This window comes from Ixodes scapularis, unplaced genomic scaffold (genome assembly GCF_016920785.2).
Source record: "Ixodes scapularis isolate PalLabHiFi unplaced genomic scaffold, ASM1692078v2 PGA_scaffold1__304_contigs__length_218370807, whole genome shotgun sequence".
Classification (NCBI taxonomy): domain Eukaryota; kingdom Metazoa; phylum Arthropoda; class Arachnida; order Ixodida; family Ixodidae; genus Ixodes; species Ixodes scapularis.
Window position 1 is genome coordinate 147,737,717 of NW_024609846.1, and position 20,885 is coordinate 147,758,601.

At 47.3% G+C, this 20,885-nt stretch overlaps 1 protein-coding gene across 1 annotated transcript in view; it reads left to right on the top strand.

The window, feature by feature from the left end:
- LOC115323890 (neprilysin-1) overlaps positions 1-20,885 on the top strand; it is a 105,777-nt gene that overhangs the window by 69,312 nt on the left and 15,580 nt on the right. The window contains exon 16 of the mRNA XM_040214765.1: positions 18,288-18,610. Within this exon, the coding sequence (XP_040070699.1) occupies positions 18,288-18,610 (323 nt within the window). The remainder of the gene's footprint in view (positions 1-18,287; positions 18,611-20,885) is intronic.

A 20,885-nucleotide genomic window follows, 5' to 3' on the forward strand; every position in this document is an offset into this window, starting at 1 on the left:
ACCTCATTACGACATTTCTTAAAAAGTTGTAATATTTCTGAATTCTTTCTACGAACAAATTGCTTAAAAAGTCTGTTTCTCTTGGTTATTTTTTTAGAACTTCGGCCGTCACCCAGGGTTTGCGAGAGCCTTTTGTGGCCCGATGTGTCTTATATTTAAAATTGTTCATGTAAATGGTAGTGAATATTATGATAAAGCAATCATAGTCCGCAGAGAATACCAGAGAATGATAAAGCAGAGAGTGATAAAGCAATCATAGTCCGCAGAGAATACCGCATTCCAGTTCGCATGTTCAATTTGATACTTAAATATTTCTAAGGCGGTAAATGACGTGTCTTGAAATGTAAAAAATGAAAGAGCATCATTTATGCTTGCCTTGGGCAAATTCCGATGTACAAAAATATATATCGGTAGATGATCACTGATTGAACAGCCCACAACACCACTTTGTAGCAGCGAGGTATCAATGTTTGTAAGAAACAGACCTATAAGTGTGCTAGATTTTCAAGTCACACGAGTAGCGAAATTGATAGTATTAGCACATCCAAAACACTCAACCAACAAACTAAACTCTCTTTCTTGGTTTGAATAACTTAACATATCAATGTTGAAATATCCTCCCAAAATACTTCTCAGGCTCTTGTCTCCTACGAAACAAAGTAGAGACTCAATAAATGTAGTAAACTGAGCAACATTACAACCTGGTGGGTGGTAAAGAACTGAAAATAAAAAGTCGCTATGTTTTAAAGTCAATAACTCATAGTCATCATTAATCACAGAAAATGGTTCTATGAGTTCGCACTCGATACTATTTTTTGCTTGGATACACACATCGCTACCACGTCTAGCAGAGCGATTTAAATAAAATGTTTTATAGTTTTCTAAGTGTGTAACGTCACCTTCTTCATAATATCAAGTTTCCGTGAACATTTGAATGTCAAAAGTAAACCCAGAGTTGTGTAGTAAAATACTAAGTTCATCCTTTCTATTACGTGCAGATTGTAGGTTAAGATGAAATACACTATATATGTCATGTTTAGTTGTGTTGAATATTTTCGTATCATGTTCTGGCAGTAAGTAATTTTCGTCAGTCATTTTAACACAAACTCAACTACGAGACACGATTCAACACTTATTTAATCTTCTCAAGGTCATCCGCGTGCGTGACTTCCAGTATAGGGGCGTTGTCCGTTTTCCTGACAAAGATCCTGCCGTTCCAGACCCACATAAACTTCCATTTATGTTCATGTTTTTTTGCCACTGACATCCCAAGCAGTCGTTTCGTTTATGTAGATCGGTGCGGTACTAGTGGACTCGAGATCCTTAATTGTTTGTTATACGCTTCTTTTTTGTAGCTTCCAGAACGTCTCGTCGCGTCCGGCTTCGGAATTGAATGATGATGTTGCTTTCCTTATTTCGTGTCGGCACGCGGTCACAGACTTCTATCCCATTCACTGCTATCGGCGACCCGATAAGGTCGCCGATCTTTTGTACAGTATATGTCACATTTTCATTTTCTTGTTTCGGAATTTCTTTTATCTCTAGATTTATGTTCCTCGAGTACTGTTCACAGTGAACGAGGCGCAGTTCGGTTTCCTTGATCGCCTGCAACAGCGTTTGATGGGATTGATGCAGACTCGCATTTACCCGCTTAAGTTCTGCGTTTTCTTTTGAGAGCGCCTCAAAGTCTTTCTTTGTATTGTCACGGGTGGTGCCCAAAAGAGCAATAAACAAACAGGAAGAAATAAACGTTTCATGGGGCGAACTCGTGCCCAAAAACAGAATAGAAAAAGGATAGCGTCGCAGGCGTCGATGGCGGCGAAACAGCAGGATCGAACGCTGGGGCGAGACTGACCCAGGTGCCACGCGAAGCCCCTTTTGTACACGCGTGGGCTTCTGGAACAATGAACGTAGAAGTTTCGGCGTGTAGAACATTCTAACCTCGAATTAGCAACACAGTTCTCGAATTCTCCAGAGCATCATATTAGAGTCAACAAAAATGCGTACCCGTGGCCAGGAATCGAACCCTGGCTTTCTGCGTGGAAGGCACGCGCGATAACCGTCGGGCCACGAGCACGCTGCGTACTCAGTCAGCTGCGCTCCCGGCATTATTCCCCCCCTTTAAAAAAGTGCATCGCCCCGATTCAGCACAAAACAAAAACACAAATACACAACAAATGGTTATTAAAGTCGCGAGCCACAGTTCACAGGTCACAGTTCCCACTTTGATGCGAGTCCAAAGTTCTATCGTTCGTAATACGGCTTGAGCCGGACGACATGCACCACCTTGGGTCGTGGCTGGCGTCTAGCAGGTAGGCGCGTTCCGTTGGGTAGAACTTTGTAGTTCAGATCACCGAGCCATCGGATGATTTTGTAGGGTCCAAGATAGCATTTGAGAAGCTGCTCGCTTGGCCCGCGGCGCCGTATCGGTGTCCAAACCCATAACCGGTCTCCGGGTTGAAAGTGGACGTCCCGGCGACGAAGGTTATAGCGGCCTGCGGCGACTAGCTGTTGGTCATGAATCTTGATTCTTGCCAGTTGGCGAGCTTCTTCCGCGCGTTGCGGGATCAATTGAACATCGTCGTTGCCATCGACGGCCGGCACGTGAGGCAGCATGGCGTCGACCATTGTGGTAACCGTCCGGCCGTGTACCAGTTGGAACGGTGCCATTCTCGTCGTTTCTTGAACCTCTGTGTTGTACGCAAACGTGACGTACGGGAACACCTCGTCCCACGTCTTGTGCTCTACGTCGACGTACATGGAGATCATGTCGGCGATAGTCTTGTTGAACCGCTCCGTTAGCCCGTTGGTCTGCGGATGATAAGCGGTTGTTCGTCGATGGCTGGTATGACTGAGCCGAAGAACTTCTTGAGTCAGCTGTGCCATGAAGGATGACCCGCGATCTGTGATCAGCACTTCAGGTGCGCCGTGTCAAAGCAGAATGAACTCGACGAAAAACTTGGCGACTTCCACCGCTGTTCCGGATGGCAAGGCTTTCCTCTCGGCGTATCGAGTAAGATAATCGGTCGCGACGATAATCCACCGATTTCCTTGCGTCGATGTTGGGAACGTCCCAAGTAAATCAATTCCGACCTACTGGAAGGGCGTAGTCGGGGCTGGTATCGGCTGCAGGAGTCCTGCTGGTGTCGTCGGAGGCCTCTTACGTCGTTGGCACTCATGGCACGACTGTGCGTACAAGTGGACTGTTTTCGGGACTTGGAGAACATAATAGCGCTTCACGACAGGGACGAAGGGTAGGAACAAGACAACACAATGCGCTAACTTCAACTGGTTTAATCGTCAGAAAATCAAAGGTATAAATACTCTGCATCATCGCGCCATTCAACCAATCCCAAGCCACGCCACTGATCGCAAGAACTGTATCTCTTTGTCTGCCAAATCGATCGACGCCACGCTGACACATCGATCCCCGTAGTTTCTTATCAGGTCCGCCTCTATAATTTCCCTTACCGTCTTATCTCTATGTTTTCTAATGACAATGCACAAATTAAATTCAGGTTTGCACCCACAGTCATGGCAGTGCATGGACAAATGACCGTCACGCTGTCCGCTCACTTTTAGGTTGTGCTCGCGCAATCTGTCATTCAGACATCTTCCCGTCTGTCCAACGTACTTTTTACCGCACGTCAGCGGGATCTCATAAACGACGCCTTCTGCGCAATCTACAAACGGGCTGCGATGCTTCTTCACGCAGCCAACCGGTGGTTTGCGGTAAGGGTCCGTCATTTTGCACAACTTGGCAAGTTTTTCGGGTGCAGAAAAAACCACCCGAGCGTTTAGGCGGTTTGCTATCCTTTTGAGATTGTGTGCCGTTTTGTGCATGTAAGGCACAACCGCCACTCTTTGTTTCTTTTGGGCCACATCCTGGTCTGGACTCGCTACTACTCGTAGCTTCTTTAAAACCTTTTCTGCAACCGACACCAGGAGCGTTCCCGGGAAACCGGCAGCCACCAAGCGTTCTGACTGCTCCTTCAGACCTGAAGGCATCGCATGATGACACGACCTTCTGATGGCGTTCACGAGAGTTTCGGGAGTCTCGGCCAGTAGTACTTGTCACGAATCCGGGCGAGCGTCCTGCTGTAGGCAGGGTGTCCAGCCGTCGGGTCGTCATGGCAGGCTTGAAATATTTCTTCCCGCAGGCTGGCCGGAACAACCAGCAGCCAGGCAGGGTTGCTCGTTCCGAAGTTTTTCTTGAAGAGCACGCCTCGTCGCAGAACGAAGCTTGGCAAGTCTCGGGCCGTGGTCGATCACAGCGCGAAGTTCGGGGTCGTCTCGTTGAAATCCCAGATCGGTGTCTGTAATTGCTCCGAGAAAACAGGCGTCATCATCGTCGTCGGTGCTGTTGGGAGGAGATTCGACTGGAGCCCTAGACAAACAATTGGCGTCATTTTGCTTGCGGCCAGACTTGTGCGCAATGGTCACGTCGAACTCTTGCAGTCGAAGGCTCCAGCGAGCGAGGCGTCCTGACGGGTCCTTGAGGTTGGCGAGCCAACAAAGAGCGTGGTGGTCCGTGACAACACGGAACGGGATCCCATACAGCTACGGGCGGAACTTGGTTACCGCCCAGACAACAGCGAGACATTCCTTGTCGGTTGTTGAGTAATTTTTCTCTGCCTTGGACATTTCTCGGCTTGCGTAAACGATCACCCTTTCTGCTCTGTCTTGTCTTTGGACGAGCACCGCACCTAGCCCGGCGTTGCTGGCGTCTGTGTGAACTTCCGTTTCCCCTGATGGATCGAAGTGTCCGAGGATAGGGGGCGACTGGAGTCTTTCCTTGAATTCGTTGAACGCTTGTCCTTGCTCCTCCCTCCACCGGAAGTTCAAGTCGTCCTTCGTCAGATGCGTGAGCGGTGCAGAAATCTTAGCAAAATCGCGAACGAAACATCTCTGGTATGCGCACAGCCCAAGAAATCTTCGTACTGCTTTCTTGTCTGATGGCTTCGAAAATTCGGCGACAGCGGATGTCTTTGCAGGGTCAGGACGTACACCTTGAGTACTCACGACATGGCCGAGGAATTCGAGCTCGCCGTAAGCGTACCTACATTTTGACGGCTTCAGTGTCTGTCCGTCATTCTGGATAGCCTGTAGCACGGGTCGCAAACGTCTCAGGTGCTCGTCGAAGTCGCTGGCGAATACCACGACGTCGTCGAGATAGACGAGACAACTTTGCCATTTCAAGCCGGAATGCCATTTCAAGCCGGAAAGAACGGTGTCCATTACCCGCTGGAACGTCGCCGGTGGTGTGCATAGTCCGAACGGCACCACTTTAAATTCGTACAGCCCGTCCGGCTTGACGAAGGCAGTCTTTTCCCGATCTCGTTCGTCGACCTTGATCTGCCAGTACCCACTCTTCAGGTCCATCGACGAAAAGTATCGGACGTGGCGCAGCCGGTCCAGGGTGTCGTCGATGCGTGGCAGCGTGTAGGCGTCCTTTTTTGTTACGGCGTTCAGTCGGCGATAGTCCACGCAGAACCGAAGAGTCCCGTCTTTCTTTTTCACCAGGACAACCGGTGAAGCCCACGGACTGCTTCAGGACTGGACAATGCCGTCATCGAGCATTTCTTGGACCTGCTTCTGGATGACTTCTCTCTCTTTCACAGAGACACGGTACGGCGACCGATGAACAGGAAGCGCGTTGTCTTCACTGACAATTCGGTGTTTCGCAACGATCGTTTGGCGCACCTTTGACGACGTGGAGAAGCACTCATTGAACTCGGCGAGTAGGTCACTGAGCTGTCGTCGTTGTGGGGTAGGCAGGGTTGGCTCGATGCCAAACTGCGAAGGCGGCGTTGTGTTGGGTGGCCACGAAGATAGGTTTTCTGATATTCCGGCGATTGCGGCGGAGTCCGGGAATTCCTCGGCGTGACCCATGGCGGTGCCTTTTGTAAGGTGCTGGGCCTCCTGTCGGAAGTTCGTTACGAGTGCGACAGTGTGTCCATCTTGGAGCTCCGCGACGCCTCTTGTGATGCCGATCCTTCTTCCTAGAAGCAACTGCAGGCTTACTTCGAGCAAAACATCGCCGCAGAAAGTCTCATCAACCCCGACGGTTACGAAAACACTTGACCGCTGCGGTAGGTTCACGTGGGTTGCGAGGACTCGTACCGCGGATGACGTCGCTTTAGCGTCCTCCTGTGGTGGAGCAGGTTTTCGTAGCGTCTGCCGGTTTGCTCCAAGGTCGATGACGGCGCCATACTCGCAGAGAAAGTCCATTACGAGGATAACGTCCCTCGAACAGTCTTGCCGAACGACGACCTTGTCAGCGCACGTCTCACCGTGGATCTCGACGCGAGCAGTGCATCTCCCGACCGGTGTGATGAGGTGCGCTCCGGCGGTTCGTATTTGAGGTCCACCCCACGGCGTCGTGACTTAAAGGCGGCGGGAGAGCCTCCCACTGAAGACTGAGTAGTTTGCTCCGGTATCCACGAGTGCTGATGCGTCGTGGCCGTCGATGACGACGTCTAGGTTATTGAACACCGTTGCAGGGGCGTCGTTTCGATCTCTGGTAGCGTTCGTGTGGGGCCCTCCGACGTTCGTGGAGGATCTTGACGTCGGTCGTCTTCGGCAACTCCACCTCCAGGGGTTACCGCGCCTAGTTTCCCCGGCGAGGAGCGAGGGGTGACAGGCTTTCACGTCGGGGTCGATGCATCGGCGAAACTGGACGTCCTGGCGACGGCGACCGGAACTCTCGGCGGGACGCAGGCTTGGGGGACTGAGGTCGTCGCAGGTACTCGTCGCTCTCCCGAGGGCGTTCACCGTAACGGGAGCGTCGGTCATTTGGGTGGAGCCCCCGCAGCCCGAGTCGCCGGTATAGGCATTGGCGGAAGGTGTGATTTGCTTCCCCGCACTGGAAACACAGAAGACGTCGGCCGGGTGTTCGCTACACGTCGGTCTTCCGAGGTGCGCGGGGCTCCTGGCCGGCGTACTGGACCTTGTCGTCGCGGTGGCGGTCGTGCTGCGGCGCAGGAGACCGACGTCGGGGCGGCGCGACATAGGCTCGAGGAGGAGGCGGTGGCCGTCTGGCCACTGCGGCGTAGGTCAGGGTGGGCTCCTCGGGTGCTGCTACGCTGGCAGAAGCCTCCCGTTGAATTTCCCGTTGAACTTCTTCGCTCATCACTTCGGCTATCGACAGCGAAGCCGGCTGGTTGGCAGCAGGCAGCAGCCTCCTGAGCTCTTCGCGGACAACATCTCGAATGACCTCGCGAATGCCTGGGATACCAAAGACAAGGTCGAAGCTAGACGGTGCGAGGGCAGCGGGGCCGGCTGGTCGATGGTAATGAATGGCTCGGGCTTGCAGGGCACGTTCGATGTTCGTCGCCTCGGTGACAAAATCTTGGGCTGTTGTCGGAGGGCTACGAACAACGCCGCCGAAGATGTTGTCTCTTACGCCCCGCATAAGGATTCTATTTTTTTTTTCTTCCGTAGCCTGGGGGTCGGCGCGTGCGCTCAGGCGCAGAACGTCTTCCACGAAGTCGGTGATGCTTTCGTTGGGGCCTTGAGTTCTTCTACGAAGTAAGTCTTCGGCACTCTCTTGGCGTTGCGGGTTCACAAATGTCGCCTTCAGCTGGCTTTTAAAAATATCCCACAATGTCAAAGAAGACTCGTGATTTTCGTGCCAGTACCTAGCAGTCCCCTTGAGCAAGAAATACACGTTTTGCCGCTGTTGCTTGTTGGTCCAGCCATTGTGGCGGGCGACGCGTTCGTATTCGTCGATCCAATCTTCAACGTCTTCGTGGAGTTCACCGTAGAACGGAGCAGCCGTCCATGGTGCGACGGGCTGGTAGATGACGGAAGAAGTGGCCTGCGTCTGCGACTGGCTGGCCATCGTCGGCTTCGTTGGCTGGTTGGTCCTGGGTGGCAGAAGTCCGTATTCCGGGTGTAGACTTTGGGTGCGGCGACTTGGTCGGGTCTCGATCTGGTCTTCGTAGGGTCCTCGGTAGCTTGGGTTCGGACTTGTACAGCGGGAACTCGGAGGGCTGCGCTGCTCGGACATGCGGTACCTTGCAACTTCACCAAAATGTCACGGGTTGTGACCAAAAGAGCGATAAATAAACAGGAAAAAATAAACTTTTAATGGGGCGAACTTGTGCCCAAAAAGAGAATAGAAAAAGCATAGCGTCGCAGGCCGCGAAACAGCAGGATCGAACGCTGGGGCGAGACTGACCCCGGCGTGCCACGCGGAGCCCCTTTTGTTCACGCGTGGGCTTCTGGAACAATGAGCGTAAAAGTTTCTGCGTGTAGAACATTCTAACCTCGAATTAGCAACGCAGTTCTCGAATTGCCCAGGACATCACATTAGAGTCAACAAAAATGCGCACCCGCGGCCAAGGATCGAACCCTGGCTTTCTGCGTGGAACCGTTAGGCCACGATAGCGCTGCCTCCTTAGTCAGCTGCGCTTGCGGCAATATATTCGAATCCCTTGTTTATGCAATCCATTCCTCTTTTCACTTCCCTCACATCAGTTCTTAGTTCGCGAATCTTTGTTCTAAGCTCCTTTTCGAGCGATTCCTTGAACGTCTTCAATTCATGTTTCAAGTCCTCCTTCCATTCATTGCACACTTTAGCAATGCCCTTAGCCATGTTCACAACCAGAAAGACGCTTGGCAGCGGCGACAGCTAGTCCACAAAATAATTTTGTAAATGTTTTTGTACTAACCTGTAAAGGTTTGCGTGCGATTAGGACCGTGCCGGTGCCGCCGCTAGTGCCAAGTACCCGGCCGTCGCTTCGTCGCCCTTTTTATAAGCGAGCAGCGGTTGTGACGTATGAGGCGCTGGCCAATCTGCGCCGTTGTCCTGTAGTGTCGCGCTGGACGTCCCGCAGGAGTCAGCCGCTGTTCCCCGCGTGGCGTGTCCTCTTCGCGTGAGGTGCCTTCTTTGCCTGCTGAACTTGGCTGGCTGTGGTGACAATGCGGCACTGAGTATCTGGTCAGTGCGGATCACCAGTAAGGGTTTGCGTGCAATTAGGACCGTGCCATGCCGCCGCTACTGCCAAGTAGCGGCGGAAAGTTGCGGGGAAAGTTGCGTCCAGTGACGTCACGTGACATATACACCTTGGCGAATTCGACGGCACGTGACCTATACGTCAATTCAGTTTCCCCGCTAAACGTCGCGAGAAAATTCACGCGCTGTGGCCAACACTTCAATTCAGCTTTCCCTCTAAGTTGAGGTCAAGTTATATCTACACACCATATCAGCTGCCCGCTAAATTTATCAGAAAAATTCACCTCTTGTGTTCTAGACGCTAATCCAGTTTCCCCGCAAAATTTAGCGATAGAAATGGACGTCACGTGACGTATACAACCATTCAGTTTCCACGCTAAGTGTAGCGGAGAATGTACGTCACGCGTCACATCAAATCGCTCACCCCACCCCTCTCCTCCCTTCCCTCTACTCCTCTCTCCCCAACCCTTCCTCCTCTCATCAACACCTCCTAGATAACCGTAGGCGATGTTGCTCCCCCGGTGTTTCACAGCATTTTATGCATTAAAGACTTTGAAGGTAGATGTGCCTGCCTCTATGTCCTATTAATTTTTTTCCGTCCTAGACACTTATTAATATCAACAATGCCATACGCAAAAATGATACGGCATGTATCTTATTTAAGGACTATATATTCGCTATGCAACCTGGAATTGTAGCGCACTATGAATAAATAGTTCCCCAGTGAGGAAAACGATATGTACAGGTTTTTTTTTTTTCGGAACCTCGAGAAATTGTTTCTGCGGAAAGTGCACATCCTACAGAAAAAGCTGAATGTTGTATTGACCTCTGCCAATATGCTTATTTGTGAAAATAACTAAAGTTCGGTGTACTCGGCTGATTAATTTTATTTTAAGTAATTTTTTTCAATAATTAGCAGGGATGGAAAAAATATTTTAAGAAATGTATCGAAATACAAATAAAAAATAATTTGACAAAAATGTATTTCATTAGTAATCCAATTACACTTTTTAGAAACGTATTTAAGTACAAGATAGAAACACAACGATAGTATTTGATCATCTGAAAATACATTTACAAATACCTTTCATGTCATGCAGTATGACATCTTAAACTTAAATTTATCCCCGGTAAAAAATAATAATACGGTGCCCCATAAAGAAAAAAATCTACAAAAGGTCCCTCAAAAAAAAAAAAATATATTACAAGGGTTTTTTTGCAGCAAAAAAACAAACTACGCATCGCCAAACGTTCATTTTCCACCCAAATGTAGCGCTGTAGGCCCGAACAAGATGCCTAAATCTCAGCAGTAACCGTTATCTTTCTCAAAATGGTTAAGCTATTTTCTTAACAAATTAATGGGAGAATGGCGGCCGACGAAGCTCTTGCATGCACGGAGCTCTATGCCGTCAGAAGCCGAAAGCAAGCCGGAAATTGGCCCCATTTTTTCAAGTGAAATTCTCAAAAAATCGCTCATCACTTTTATATAAAATATCGGTTCGTACTTGCTGTAGCGCGAGAACCATGCGCTGAGCGAGTAGCGCGAGGGGCTGTGACATCACGCTCGCGACATGGGCTGCATTCGTCACGCGCATGGGACACCATCGTTTTGTAAGCCCTAAGAACGAGCTGGACGCCGTAAATGTTCTTCTGGTTTGGATTCTCGCGCTTCGCCACGGTTATTACATTGGCGACGAGGATCGGTTTCGCCTGCAATGGTATACCAAGCATCGTGTAATGAAAGCGACAGCAGGTAATTGGAAGCCGTGAACGTTCAGAGAAGGTGGCCGGGGACCAGACGTCTGCAGTGGAATTCAAACACACGTCGGGAAAAGCAGCAGCACGATAATAAGTACCTGCTTGGACGTTTCTTGTGCCTATCGAAGTCATGTCGCGACTAGGCGGACTTGACGAGTACGTCCCGAAGATCCAAGACTTTAAATTTTACCTGGAACGCTTTGAACTTTTCGTCAATGCAAGCTAAATAGCTGCAGCAAAAAAAAAACAAAAAAAAAATCTAGCGGTATTTTTAACACTAATTGGGTCAGAAGCGTACAAAGCACTGAAGAACTTGGTAGTTCCCGCACTTCCAGGGCAAAAGACGTACGAAGAAGTCGAGGCTCTTTTAAAGAACCACTGCAGCCCGAGGACTTCAGCCACAGACGAGAGGTGCGAATTCAACTGGCGGGTCCAATTAAACCACGAGAGTGTGGAAGACTTTATTGTCGAGTTGGAACACCTCGCTTGAAAGTGCAATTTTGGAGAATTCCTCCAGGATGCGCTGCGTGACAGATTAGTGGCAGGTATCCCGTGTGACGAAACTTAAAGAGCTCTGTTTGCGGCGGATGACTTAACGTTTGAAGGCGCCTGCAAGATCGCTCGTGACAGGGAGTTTGCCGCCAAGCAAAGCGGTGCCTTACAAGTAGGAAGCCGAAGCGATGCTGCTAACACCTCTGTCAACATCGTTGAAACGGAAGCAAGGTTGAAATCCAAGACACGGAGTTCGACGTGCCGAAAAAAAAAACACAAAACAAAAATGTGACCGCTGTGGCAAAGCACACGCGTCAGATAATTGCTGGTACAAGACCTACACCTGTAAGCGATGCTCGAAAGTGGGCCATCTTCAGATGTGTCGAGTAAACCAAGAACCACTGACGACACATCTAGTATCTGAGTCATCCCCCCCAGAGGAAGACAGTACATTTTGCACAACTGCACAGCGGATTCGACAATAAAGAAAGGCTACATGGTGACTGTGAACGTTGAAGGACAGGACCTGCCGATGCTGGTCGTCATGGGGGCCGCTGTCACCGTAATGCCGGAAAGCGTGTACAAGTCCAAGTTTTCACACGTCAAATGTGAGTCAACGCCACTCGTGTTAAAAACTGACTCGGGACAAAGAATACAGGTCTTAGGACAGTGTGACGTAACTGCATGCTATGAAGGGCAATCTGCTAGGTTGCCCCTTATCGTGGTTCGTGAGTGTGAACGGAAGCTTCCTCTGCTTCTAGGACGGAGCTGGTTAGAGAAGTTGCAGCTGAACTGGAATTCTATTTTTAGCTTAAGTGCAGAAGACAGGATAGCTAAACTACGCAGCAAGCTCCCAAGCGTTTTTTTCTTCTACGCTTGTAGCTATCAAAAACTTCGAAGCAAAAATAGTCTTGCCAGCTGGCTGCTCACCTGTGTCTTTTAAAGCCAGGCCAGTACCTTTCGCGTTACGTCACGCGGTTGAAAAGCAGTTGTCTGAGCTCTAAACGCAAGACATAATCCAGCCAGTGAGTCAAAGTGACTGGGCAACTCCGCTTTTAGTGGTGCCAAAAAAAAAAGAAAAAGAAGATAACGAACTGATTCTTTGTGGTGACTTCGAGGTCACAGTTAACCCAGTACTGAAAGTTGACCACTATCCGCTTCCACTGCCAGAGGAGTTGTTCACTGCGGTTTGTGATGGCGAAGTGTTTTTTGTGCTGGATTTATCCTCAGCATACCAGAAAGTGTTGGTAAGACCAGAATCCAAACCCATCCTAATGGGGAATACTCATAAGAAACTCTATTAGTACGATAGACTTCCCATTGGTATCGCCAGCGCCCCAGCTTTGTTCCAGTCCTTAATGGATAAGGTGTTCATTGGCCTAAGCAATGTGCGTGGCTACATTGACGACGTAATTGTCACAGGCCGAGACATAGACGATTGCCAACGTACACTTGAGTGCGTCTTGGAAAGATTAAACGAGCACAACATTACTTTCAAGCAAGAAATTCATAAGTACTTCCAAGACTTGGTTTTGTATCTCGGACACAAACTGAGCTCAGTGGGTATCCACCCAACAGAAGGAAAAGTGAAGGCAATCATCCCAGCACCAGGGGCCACGAACACCATGGAGCTAAAGCCTACCTAGGACTGTTAAACTATTACGGGAATTCTTAAAAAGTGCGGTGTCAGTGGCAGAGCCATTGTACCGGTTAGTGAGGAAGGGCGAGAGATGGGTTTGGACCAAGCAGTGCAGCGATGCATTCGACGCCACGAAGCTCCTGCTAATCAACAGCCGCGCGCTCACATATTACGACGTTCGCAAGCCACTGGGTTTGCAGTGTGATGCGTCCTGGTACGGCGTTGGAGCTGTCATTTTCCACGTGCTGCCGAATGGCGAGAAGCGCCCGGTTACATTCGCTTCGCGAACTCTGACACCTGCAGAAAAGAATTACGCGCAGGGAGAAAGGGAGGCTCTTGCTCTTATATTTGGCCTAAAGAAATTCCACAAGTTTCTGTTTTGTCGACAGTCCGTTTTGTACACGGACCATCAGCAACTTCTACCGAATTTGGGGCAAAACAAAGCTACTCCTTCTTTAGCAGCTGCTAGGATGCAAAGGTAGTCCTTGATTATGACAGCGTACCAGTACATTCTTAAATACCGTAAGGGCACTGACACAGAAGTGGCTGATGCCTTGTCTAGACTACCTGTCTGTTCGACGTCCAGAAAAGAGGCAGCTGAATGTCTCTCGGTTTTTGAGTGCACTCCCCTGACAGCTTGAGATGTGGCCAAAGCCACGGCACGAGATGCCTCACTTTGCAAAGTTTTGGAGTACACCAGATCTGGCTGGCCAGGAGATGTCGCAGCCGAACTACAACCGTACTACGTCCGGCGTCTCAAACTTTCAATTGAGCAGAGCAGTCTCACTTCGGAATCGCGGGTTATCGTACCCGAGATCTTCAGACCACCGGTTCTGACGTTGCTTCATGAGGACCACCCCGGCACCAGCCGAATAAAGGTGTTAGCTAGAAGCTTTATTTGGTGGCCCGGATTAGACAAAGCTGTCGAAGAGTACGTGAAGCAATGCAAGGTGTGTCAAGTCGCACAGCCGTCGGCGCAGCCTACACCACTGCACCCTTGGCCGTACCCTTCGAGGTGTTCGCAGAGGATCCATATTGATTTCGCGGCGAAAAGTCCACATAACTTTCTTGTTTTAGTTGACGCCTATTCCAAATGGATTGAAGTTTGGTTGATGAGCACTACCACCGCTACTCAAACAGTCACCAAACTTCGCAGTGCCTTCGCTGCCTTCGGCTTCCCAAAGAAATTGTAAGTGATAACGGGCCACAGTTTGTATCTCATGATCTGGAACGTTTCTTGGCAAAGAATAACAGTACACATACAAAGACTCCGCCCTACCACCCAGTTTCAAATGGGGATGCCGAACGTCTTGTGCAGACTACAAGGCGGGCACTGCTAAAGCAAGTGCTGTCTCACGCTGTGTCGGGAAAAAAAGAATCAGTGCAAGAAGGGCTAGACAGCTTCTTGATAGGTTATAGAAACAGCCCTCATTCGGTGGCTGGAAAGACCCCAATTGAACTCTTCTTGAAACGACAACCAAGAGTGAAGGTTTCTTTCATTAATCCCAACTTTGTAAAAACATGACTGAAAAACAGCTGACCATGAAACAGCATTGCGACAAGCACAGAGGCGCAGACCGCGCATTTGATCTGGGGGAGAGTGTGGGTTAAATGTGTGCGGGGTGAGAGCGTTCGCTGCGAGGACGGTGAAGTGACACAAATTGTGAGTCCAGTTACGTATGTTGTGCGTGTGGCCGGTCACACGGGATTTCTGCACGCTGACCACTTGCGCCGTTCTTTTACACGACCAGATGAAGCTTCATCCTTGCTTCCGCGACACGATATATCGGACCCGACTCAACAGCCCGAGCAGCCACCTTTGATGACAAAGAACACATGACCTAGACAACGAACCGATGTCCGATATCGCAACATGTGCAACACCTTCGAGGACTGATTCGGTGACATCTCCGCCTGATGCGACGCCGCCTGCAGGTTCGTCACTGTCAGCAGACATTCAAGACCAGCCGGAAGCTGAGTTACGACGAAGTGCGTGTGTGCGTAATCCACCCGACCGGTTCAAACATTCAGACTTTAAAAAGTGATCAGCAGGTCGCGCATGAAAAGGGGGGGGGGGGGGGAGATTGTTGTAGCGCGAGAACCAAGCTCTGAGCGAGTAGCGCGAAGGGCTGTGACATCACACTCGCGACATGGGCTGCATTCGTCACGCGCATGGGACATCATCGCTTTGTAAGCCCTAAGAACGAACTGGACGCCGTAAATGTTCTTCTGGTTTGGATCGTCGTGCTTCGTCCTGGTTATTACAGTCCTGAAACTTTGACATCTGGTTTCCAACTCTAGTTCTACATTTGGGCGGAAAACTAGCGTTCTGCGATGCATAGTTATTGTTTACAGTAAACAAAAGCTCTGTAAATGTTTTTTGAAGAAACCCTGTATATATATACCAAGCATCAAGCACTTAAGAAAAAGTTGCAGCTCTAAAAAATAGACGTTTGTCCTATAATAGGCGGCTACAACGTCCGGAGGTGCAATGTATACAGTGTTAATCTAGTATAGAAAAAAAACATAAATAATAATTAAGAACATGTCATTAATGCGACGTTTCAAACAATCAAGTCAGTCAACCAAAAAGGCAATAATTTTACCCATCTCGTTCATTCCTTGTTATAGTCTCTCCTTTTTCCTTCGATTCTCATTATTAGCAAAGCCCAGTAACATTTTCCTCTTATCGTGAAGAGTGCCCACTATTGCATTTAATTGCGAAGAACAGTGTATATCTAGGATTAGAACAGTATTTCAAATATAAATATTCTAAATACAATATTTTCAGTGTTTAAATACAATTGAAAAATACATTAACCAATTTGTAATTAAATACGAATTAAAAAATACTCTAAGTATTTTAAATACGTATTTCAAATACTAGTTTTTTAAATACTGGCCATTATTGGTAATTAGTAAAGTAAAACATATTGTTTCAGTTAGAATATTAATTGAAATCGTCGAAAATCACTAAATACACTTATTTCAGAAGCTGTATGGTAAGTTGAGCGTTTTACGGCTCTCCAAAATCAGCCGATGGAAACGCGTTTCGAGTTTTCGTTTTAATTTTTTTTTTAGGAGTATATTGGCGAATCTGGTTTCGCAACTCATGGCCAAAGCGCGCTACAAACGCCGCCGCTACACATTCGTTTTCATGTCAGAGGTGAATCCAAGAAATAAAACACATTATAGCAGTGTACTTAGAACAGGGCTGCCTTTTATTCCGCCCGAGAGGCCCACTTCCTGCTCTCCTTACGAGGGAGACGAGGTGGTAGTTGCGCACTTTTTGATACGAGGAGCAGGTCCACAGACGCGAGTAGTGTTGTAGCTTTACTGAAAATTCAAATAAATTATAATTACAATTACTCTCGGTTAAAAGGTGTTCAAATGAATTACTTGATTGCTCGAGGGAATAAAATAATTAACCATCAATTGGAAAAATAACGGTTACTTTTTTTTTTTAACTACTTGGGATTTTCAAAATGGCTGACTTTTCTCTCGGTTTGAAAACGTGTTTTACGCTGGTTATTATTAGATTAGAATCACGGCAGTGCTTAGCTTTTTTGATCTAATCTTCTTGGTAGACCATTCTCCTGTCGGAGGCATGGTTCGGGAATTCTCTAGCGGGAGGCATTTAATAATACGTTAGCACTAGCACCTACATGACAGCGCAAATTTGATGCCACCATCCGTCTGCGGTCAAAGCAGTGGAAGAGGAAGCGTGTCGCGTAGAGAGGAGGAGAGTAGCGAAGAGCAAGGAGAGAGGGGGGCGACGTCACGGGGCGGACGTTACTTCGCTCGCGCGAACCCGGTAAACGGCGAAAGCAGCGTCAGGCAGCGTTTGCCGCTGCAAACCGTGCAAGGCGGGCGAACGAGACAAAGCAGAGGAAGCAGCGCCGAGCTCGGCTGGCCGAAATTCGGCGCAAGAACCGGCACGCCCACGCGGGCATGCGACAGAGGCTAGGGCGAAGCAGGCTCGGCGAGCCGGCTTCACGGGAAAAACATTAAAGAAGATCCATTGGTGGATTCTTAGAGAATGCGTGAGCATGACCCTTGGAAAACACCACACAGATCCCCCTTGGAGAAACGCTGACACTGACCGCGCAACAAAGCCAAAAAGAGGCAGTAACAAATAGAGGAAGCAAAAGAGAAAGCCAATACAGAAACGCAAAACAGAAAGGTGAAGGGGTAAGTGTTACAGTTTCCCAAATGGGGACGGGTGTGGCGTTTCCCAAGGGTCATGCTAACGTATTCATAGAAATCTTCCAATGAATCTGTCTTTAATTTTTTTTTTTGCATTACTTATTTGTTGTAGTATATCTTTAAATCTCCCATAGGGCTTTGCATAAGGATAGACGAATCAAACACAGCAAATGCCAAAGGGTAAAACCATTTAAAAAATGAAAAGTTCATGTGTGTTTAGTAAAGTTACAAGTAGAACTCTGAAGCCGGGTGATCTCTTAATAGCGACAATATTATCCGGAAGCAAATTCCGTTCAAGTACCAAGAACCTTAATTGCTAAGAAATAATTAAGCACATCATTTTAGCGAACGATATTAATTTTCCTAAATACGCCCTACGGTAGAAATTAATAGAACATAAACCTTTTTTCCCATTGATGCGTACTTTTTGCAAGAGCGAATTCGCCCGCGTTTCGATAAGCGCCCTATCTTGCAGCACGTGTACAACATGTATCGTGTAGCACTTATCTAGTCTTCAGTAACCATGCACGCGTCGGCTAATGAAACGACAACGTCCTAGCTTAGTGACAAAATTGCTCTGAATGTGTTTTATAAACATATAAGAATATACCACAATTTATGAACGTATATACACCCTACATAAATTATATGATTTATAATACATTTATTTGATAAATCATATATTTTCTTTTATATCTTATGCATCGCTTTGTCTTACTTGCTTAAAATGCCATTTTAAAAGTAATTTAGATATCACAACCTAATGCTTCAGTTTTCATTGAAAATGAGAAAATCTGAGCAATAAAATTTGGCAGAGTGTATTTATATAAAAGTGTTTATCATCGCAATCACAAAGCATAAGAATATGTCGGATATTGTGGACATGTTCATGTACAAATTCCTATTTAATATAAGATACTATATATGTTCTTCGTTATTTCTAAACGTACGATTCCAAATTTGATCAAAACGAGTTGATGTGACAATGCAGGTGATTCACGAATTTTATATTCAAAACGTTTCCGAATGTTTTATTTCAAACCTTTCAAATAATAACAATTTGTTTTATGCTGGTGTATAGTTCATATAAATCGTGATCTTCAACATCTAAGAATAACAATATATTTATTTGAAATCATTAGAACAATTGGCAACCACATACACGTATATTTCAAAATTCTTATTGTAAGTTATTGAATAATATTTTTGAATATTAAAACAATTAAATTTCAGGTACTCGTGATTTGGAAAACCAAGATGAGGCCATGGACTCAAAAGAAAGCAATGAGTTAGGCCATAATTCTGAGCCAAGCCAGGAACCAAACCTTAACCATGAACAAAGTTCAACGCCAAGCAATAACTATTCAAGTAAATACCCGGATAAACTAAACCCCGAAGAGTACAGACCCAAATCCAAGAACATGCATATGAGATCACATTCCAATCTTTGGTCTGAGACGACGAAACAAGAATTTCTAAAGCATTCCTCATGCCTTCAACGACACTTTTCCGGAGCCGATGCTCAAGACTTCGTGGAGAGCAATGAAACAGACGAGGTAAGGATATAAATGTATTCGTGATTTGAGTGAACTTTATGACAAAACGTTTTGGTCAGGCTAAAATCTAGATGTTAATAATCAGGGTGTTGTTAATGTTGTATTCTAAAATAAATTAGCATAGATCAAATTATGAAAAAGACAGCGTACACCTGGACTGACCGCGAATATTAAATAGTAACATAATTATAATAGAAACGTAAAAAGTCTAGCTTTTTTGTTAAAAACGTGACAGCCTTTTTCGCTTAGATGCGGACATGGGACACTTTTATGTTTATGTTAGCTTCGAAGAAAAATGCCTCAACTGCCTCAACACTGTTTATTGTTAGAGAAAAATAAGGACGAAGAGCAAACCCGGTGGAGAAATGCACGGAAGCTCGCTGCTTTCTGAGCTTGCCCACATGAACGGCTGTATTGCCACCCTATCTACATTCACTTTGAATTGTATCAACATTAAATCATAGTATTCCTAATATTCTTACAAATGGTGGAGGTTTGCAAAAGTTCTCCGACCTCTTAGTTGCATTCCTATTCCGGGGCCACGTAGTGGACACTACCTTTTCCCCCTACTTATCTTGGCGGAAAACACGAAAAACGCCGACACCGTGAATGTACCGATGAAGACCCGTCAGTGCGATTTCTTCAGCGTTCCAGGTATATCCGACTCCGAAAAACATGACTGGTTAAGGAATGAATATTGCGTCAGCGATCACAATCCATGGAACGAGACACCGAAACTCTCAAGCGTCGTTTTATTTATGAAAGACAGAGCACTTTATTTATGCGATAAACACAAAGAAGGCGTTATATCATAAAACAATTTTAAAGGGATGCTGAACCGAAATCTCGATTTCACAAAACACGGCGGCAAAGGCGTGCAACGGGATGCTACAAACACCAAAACATCACTCTACAGCGATATCTCGAACGGATGACCGTATTTTTCGAAAGAAGGAGGCGCATTCGAAAGATATGTTTGCGTCTTGTTTCTCAGAGAAGGAGAGGGAACGGCCTCACGTCGTCTCCGCTTTGCCGCCTTGAGGGGGCGAAGCGAAGAGAGGAGGAAACGAGATATCTTGGCGTCACGCACTTCATCGGCCACGTTCAATCTCGACCTCTTTTTCCATTAATACGGCCGTCCATTCGAGATATCGCCTTACGAGTAGTGTTGTAGGGATTGTAGCGTCCCGCCTTCAACTCCTGCATTGTTTTTTGAAATCCAGATTTCGGTTCACCATCCCTTTAATGCAGCCTTTTCAGATATCTTTGGTAAATTCGTTTTGCAACCACTACTATCCTACCGTATCTGAGAACAATTAGATACACCATATCTTCTATCCGAGAATACATTTTTTATTGTCACGCCTACCTAACCACTAACTATTCAAACCCTGATCAAAGAATGTTGCAAGTACAAAGCCCTTCGTAGTGACCGCACATCCGCACCACCGTTTGACCGCCCTTTTGGTGTGTCGTCCTGGAATGTATTTGCCAAGGCCGACCTCACAAGTCAAATCAGACACATCATTAACGAAGATCTGTGTGACATCTTCCGGACTCTTCGATTGCCGGCTATTGGGACAGCTCTTCCATGACGCCGAGAACTCCAAAAGTATCTTCCAAGGTGAACTTCGCACTGCACTCCGCCCAATCGCATCAGACTCTTGTCTACACACCGGCACCTCCTGCCCCAATCTGCATCTTGCAGCACAAAACCTGACACCGTTTTTAAAGCAGGCTTCAGAAAACACTCTGCTACATGCATCTACAAAACGCACAACCTTGAACGAGCGACACATGAAGAACAGATCACCGCCCCGTAGGTATTAGAACGCAGCTTTTAGGCGCCGGTTTTCACGTATAGCGGCGTCGGTGTTGCCGTCGCCGTCGGCGTAACTACGCGCGTTGCATTATGGGACGTCACAAAACTATACACCGATTCCCCGCTATATTTAGCGAAGAAACTGCATTGGTGTCTAGGTCTGTGATGTCCCATAATGTAACACTGCACATTCTGTTCCCCACTATATTTAGCGGTAAAACTGTCGTTAATTTACCTCAACACCAATTCAGTTTCCCCGCTAAATATAGCGGGGAAACTAAATAGGTGTTGAGGTCACGTGGCGTCAATTTTAAAGCTAAATTTAGTGAGGAAACTGTGACGTCATGTGACATCACAGGCCACGGCTCCGCGAGATGCGGCTCCACGAAATCCGGAGCAACTAGCCGAAAACGTTTCACGTTGAAACAAACACCGCGCGCGTTACATTATGGG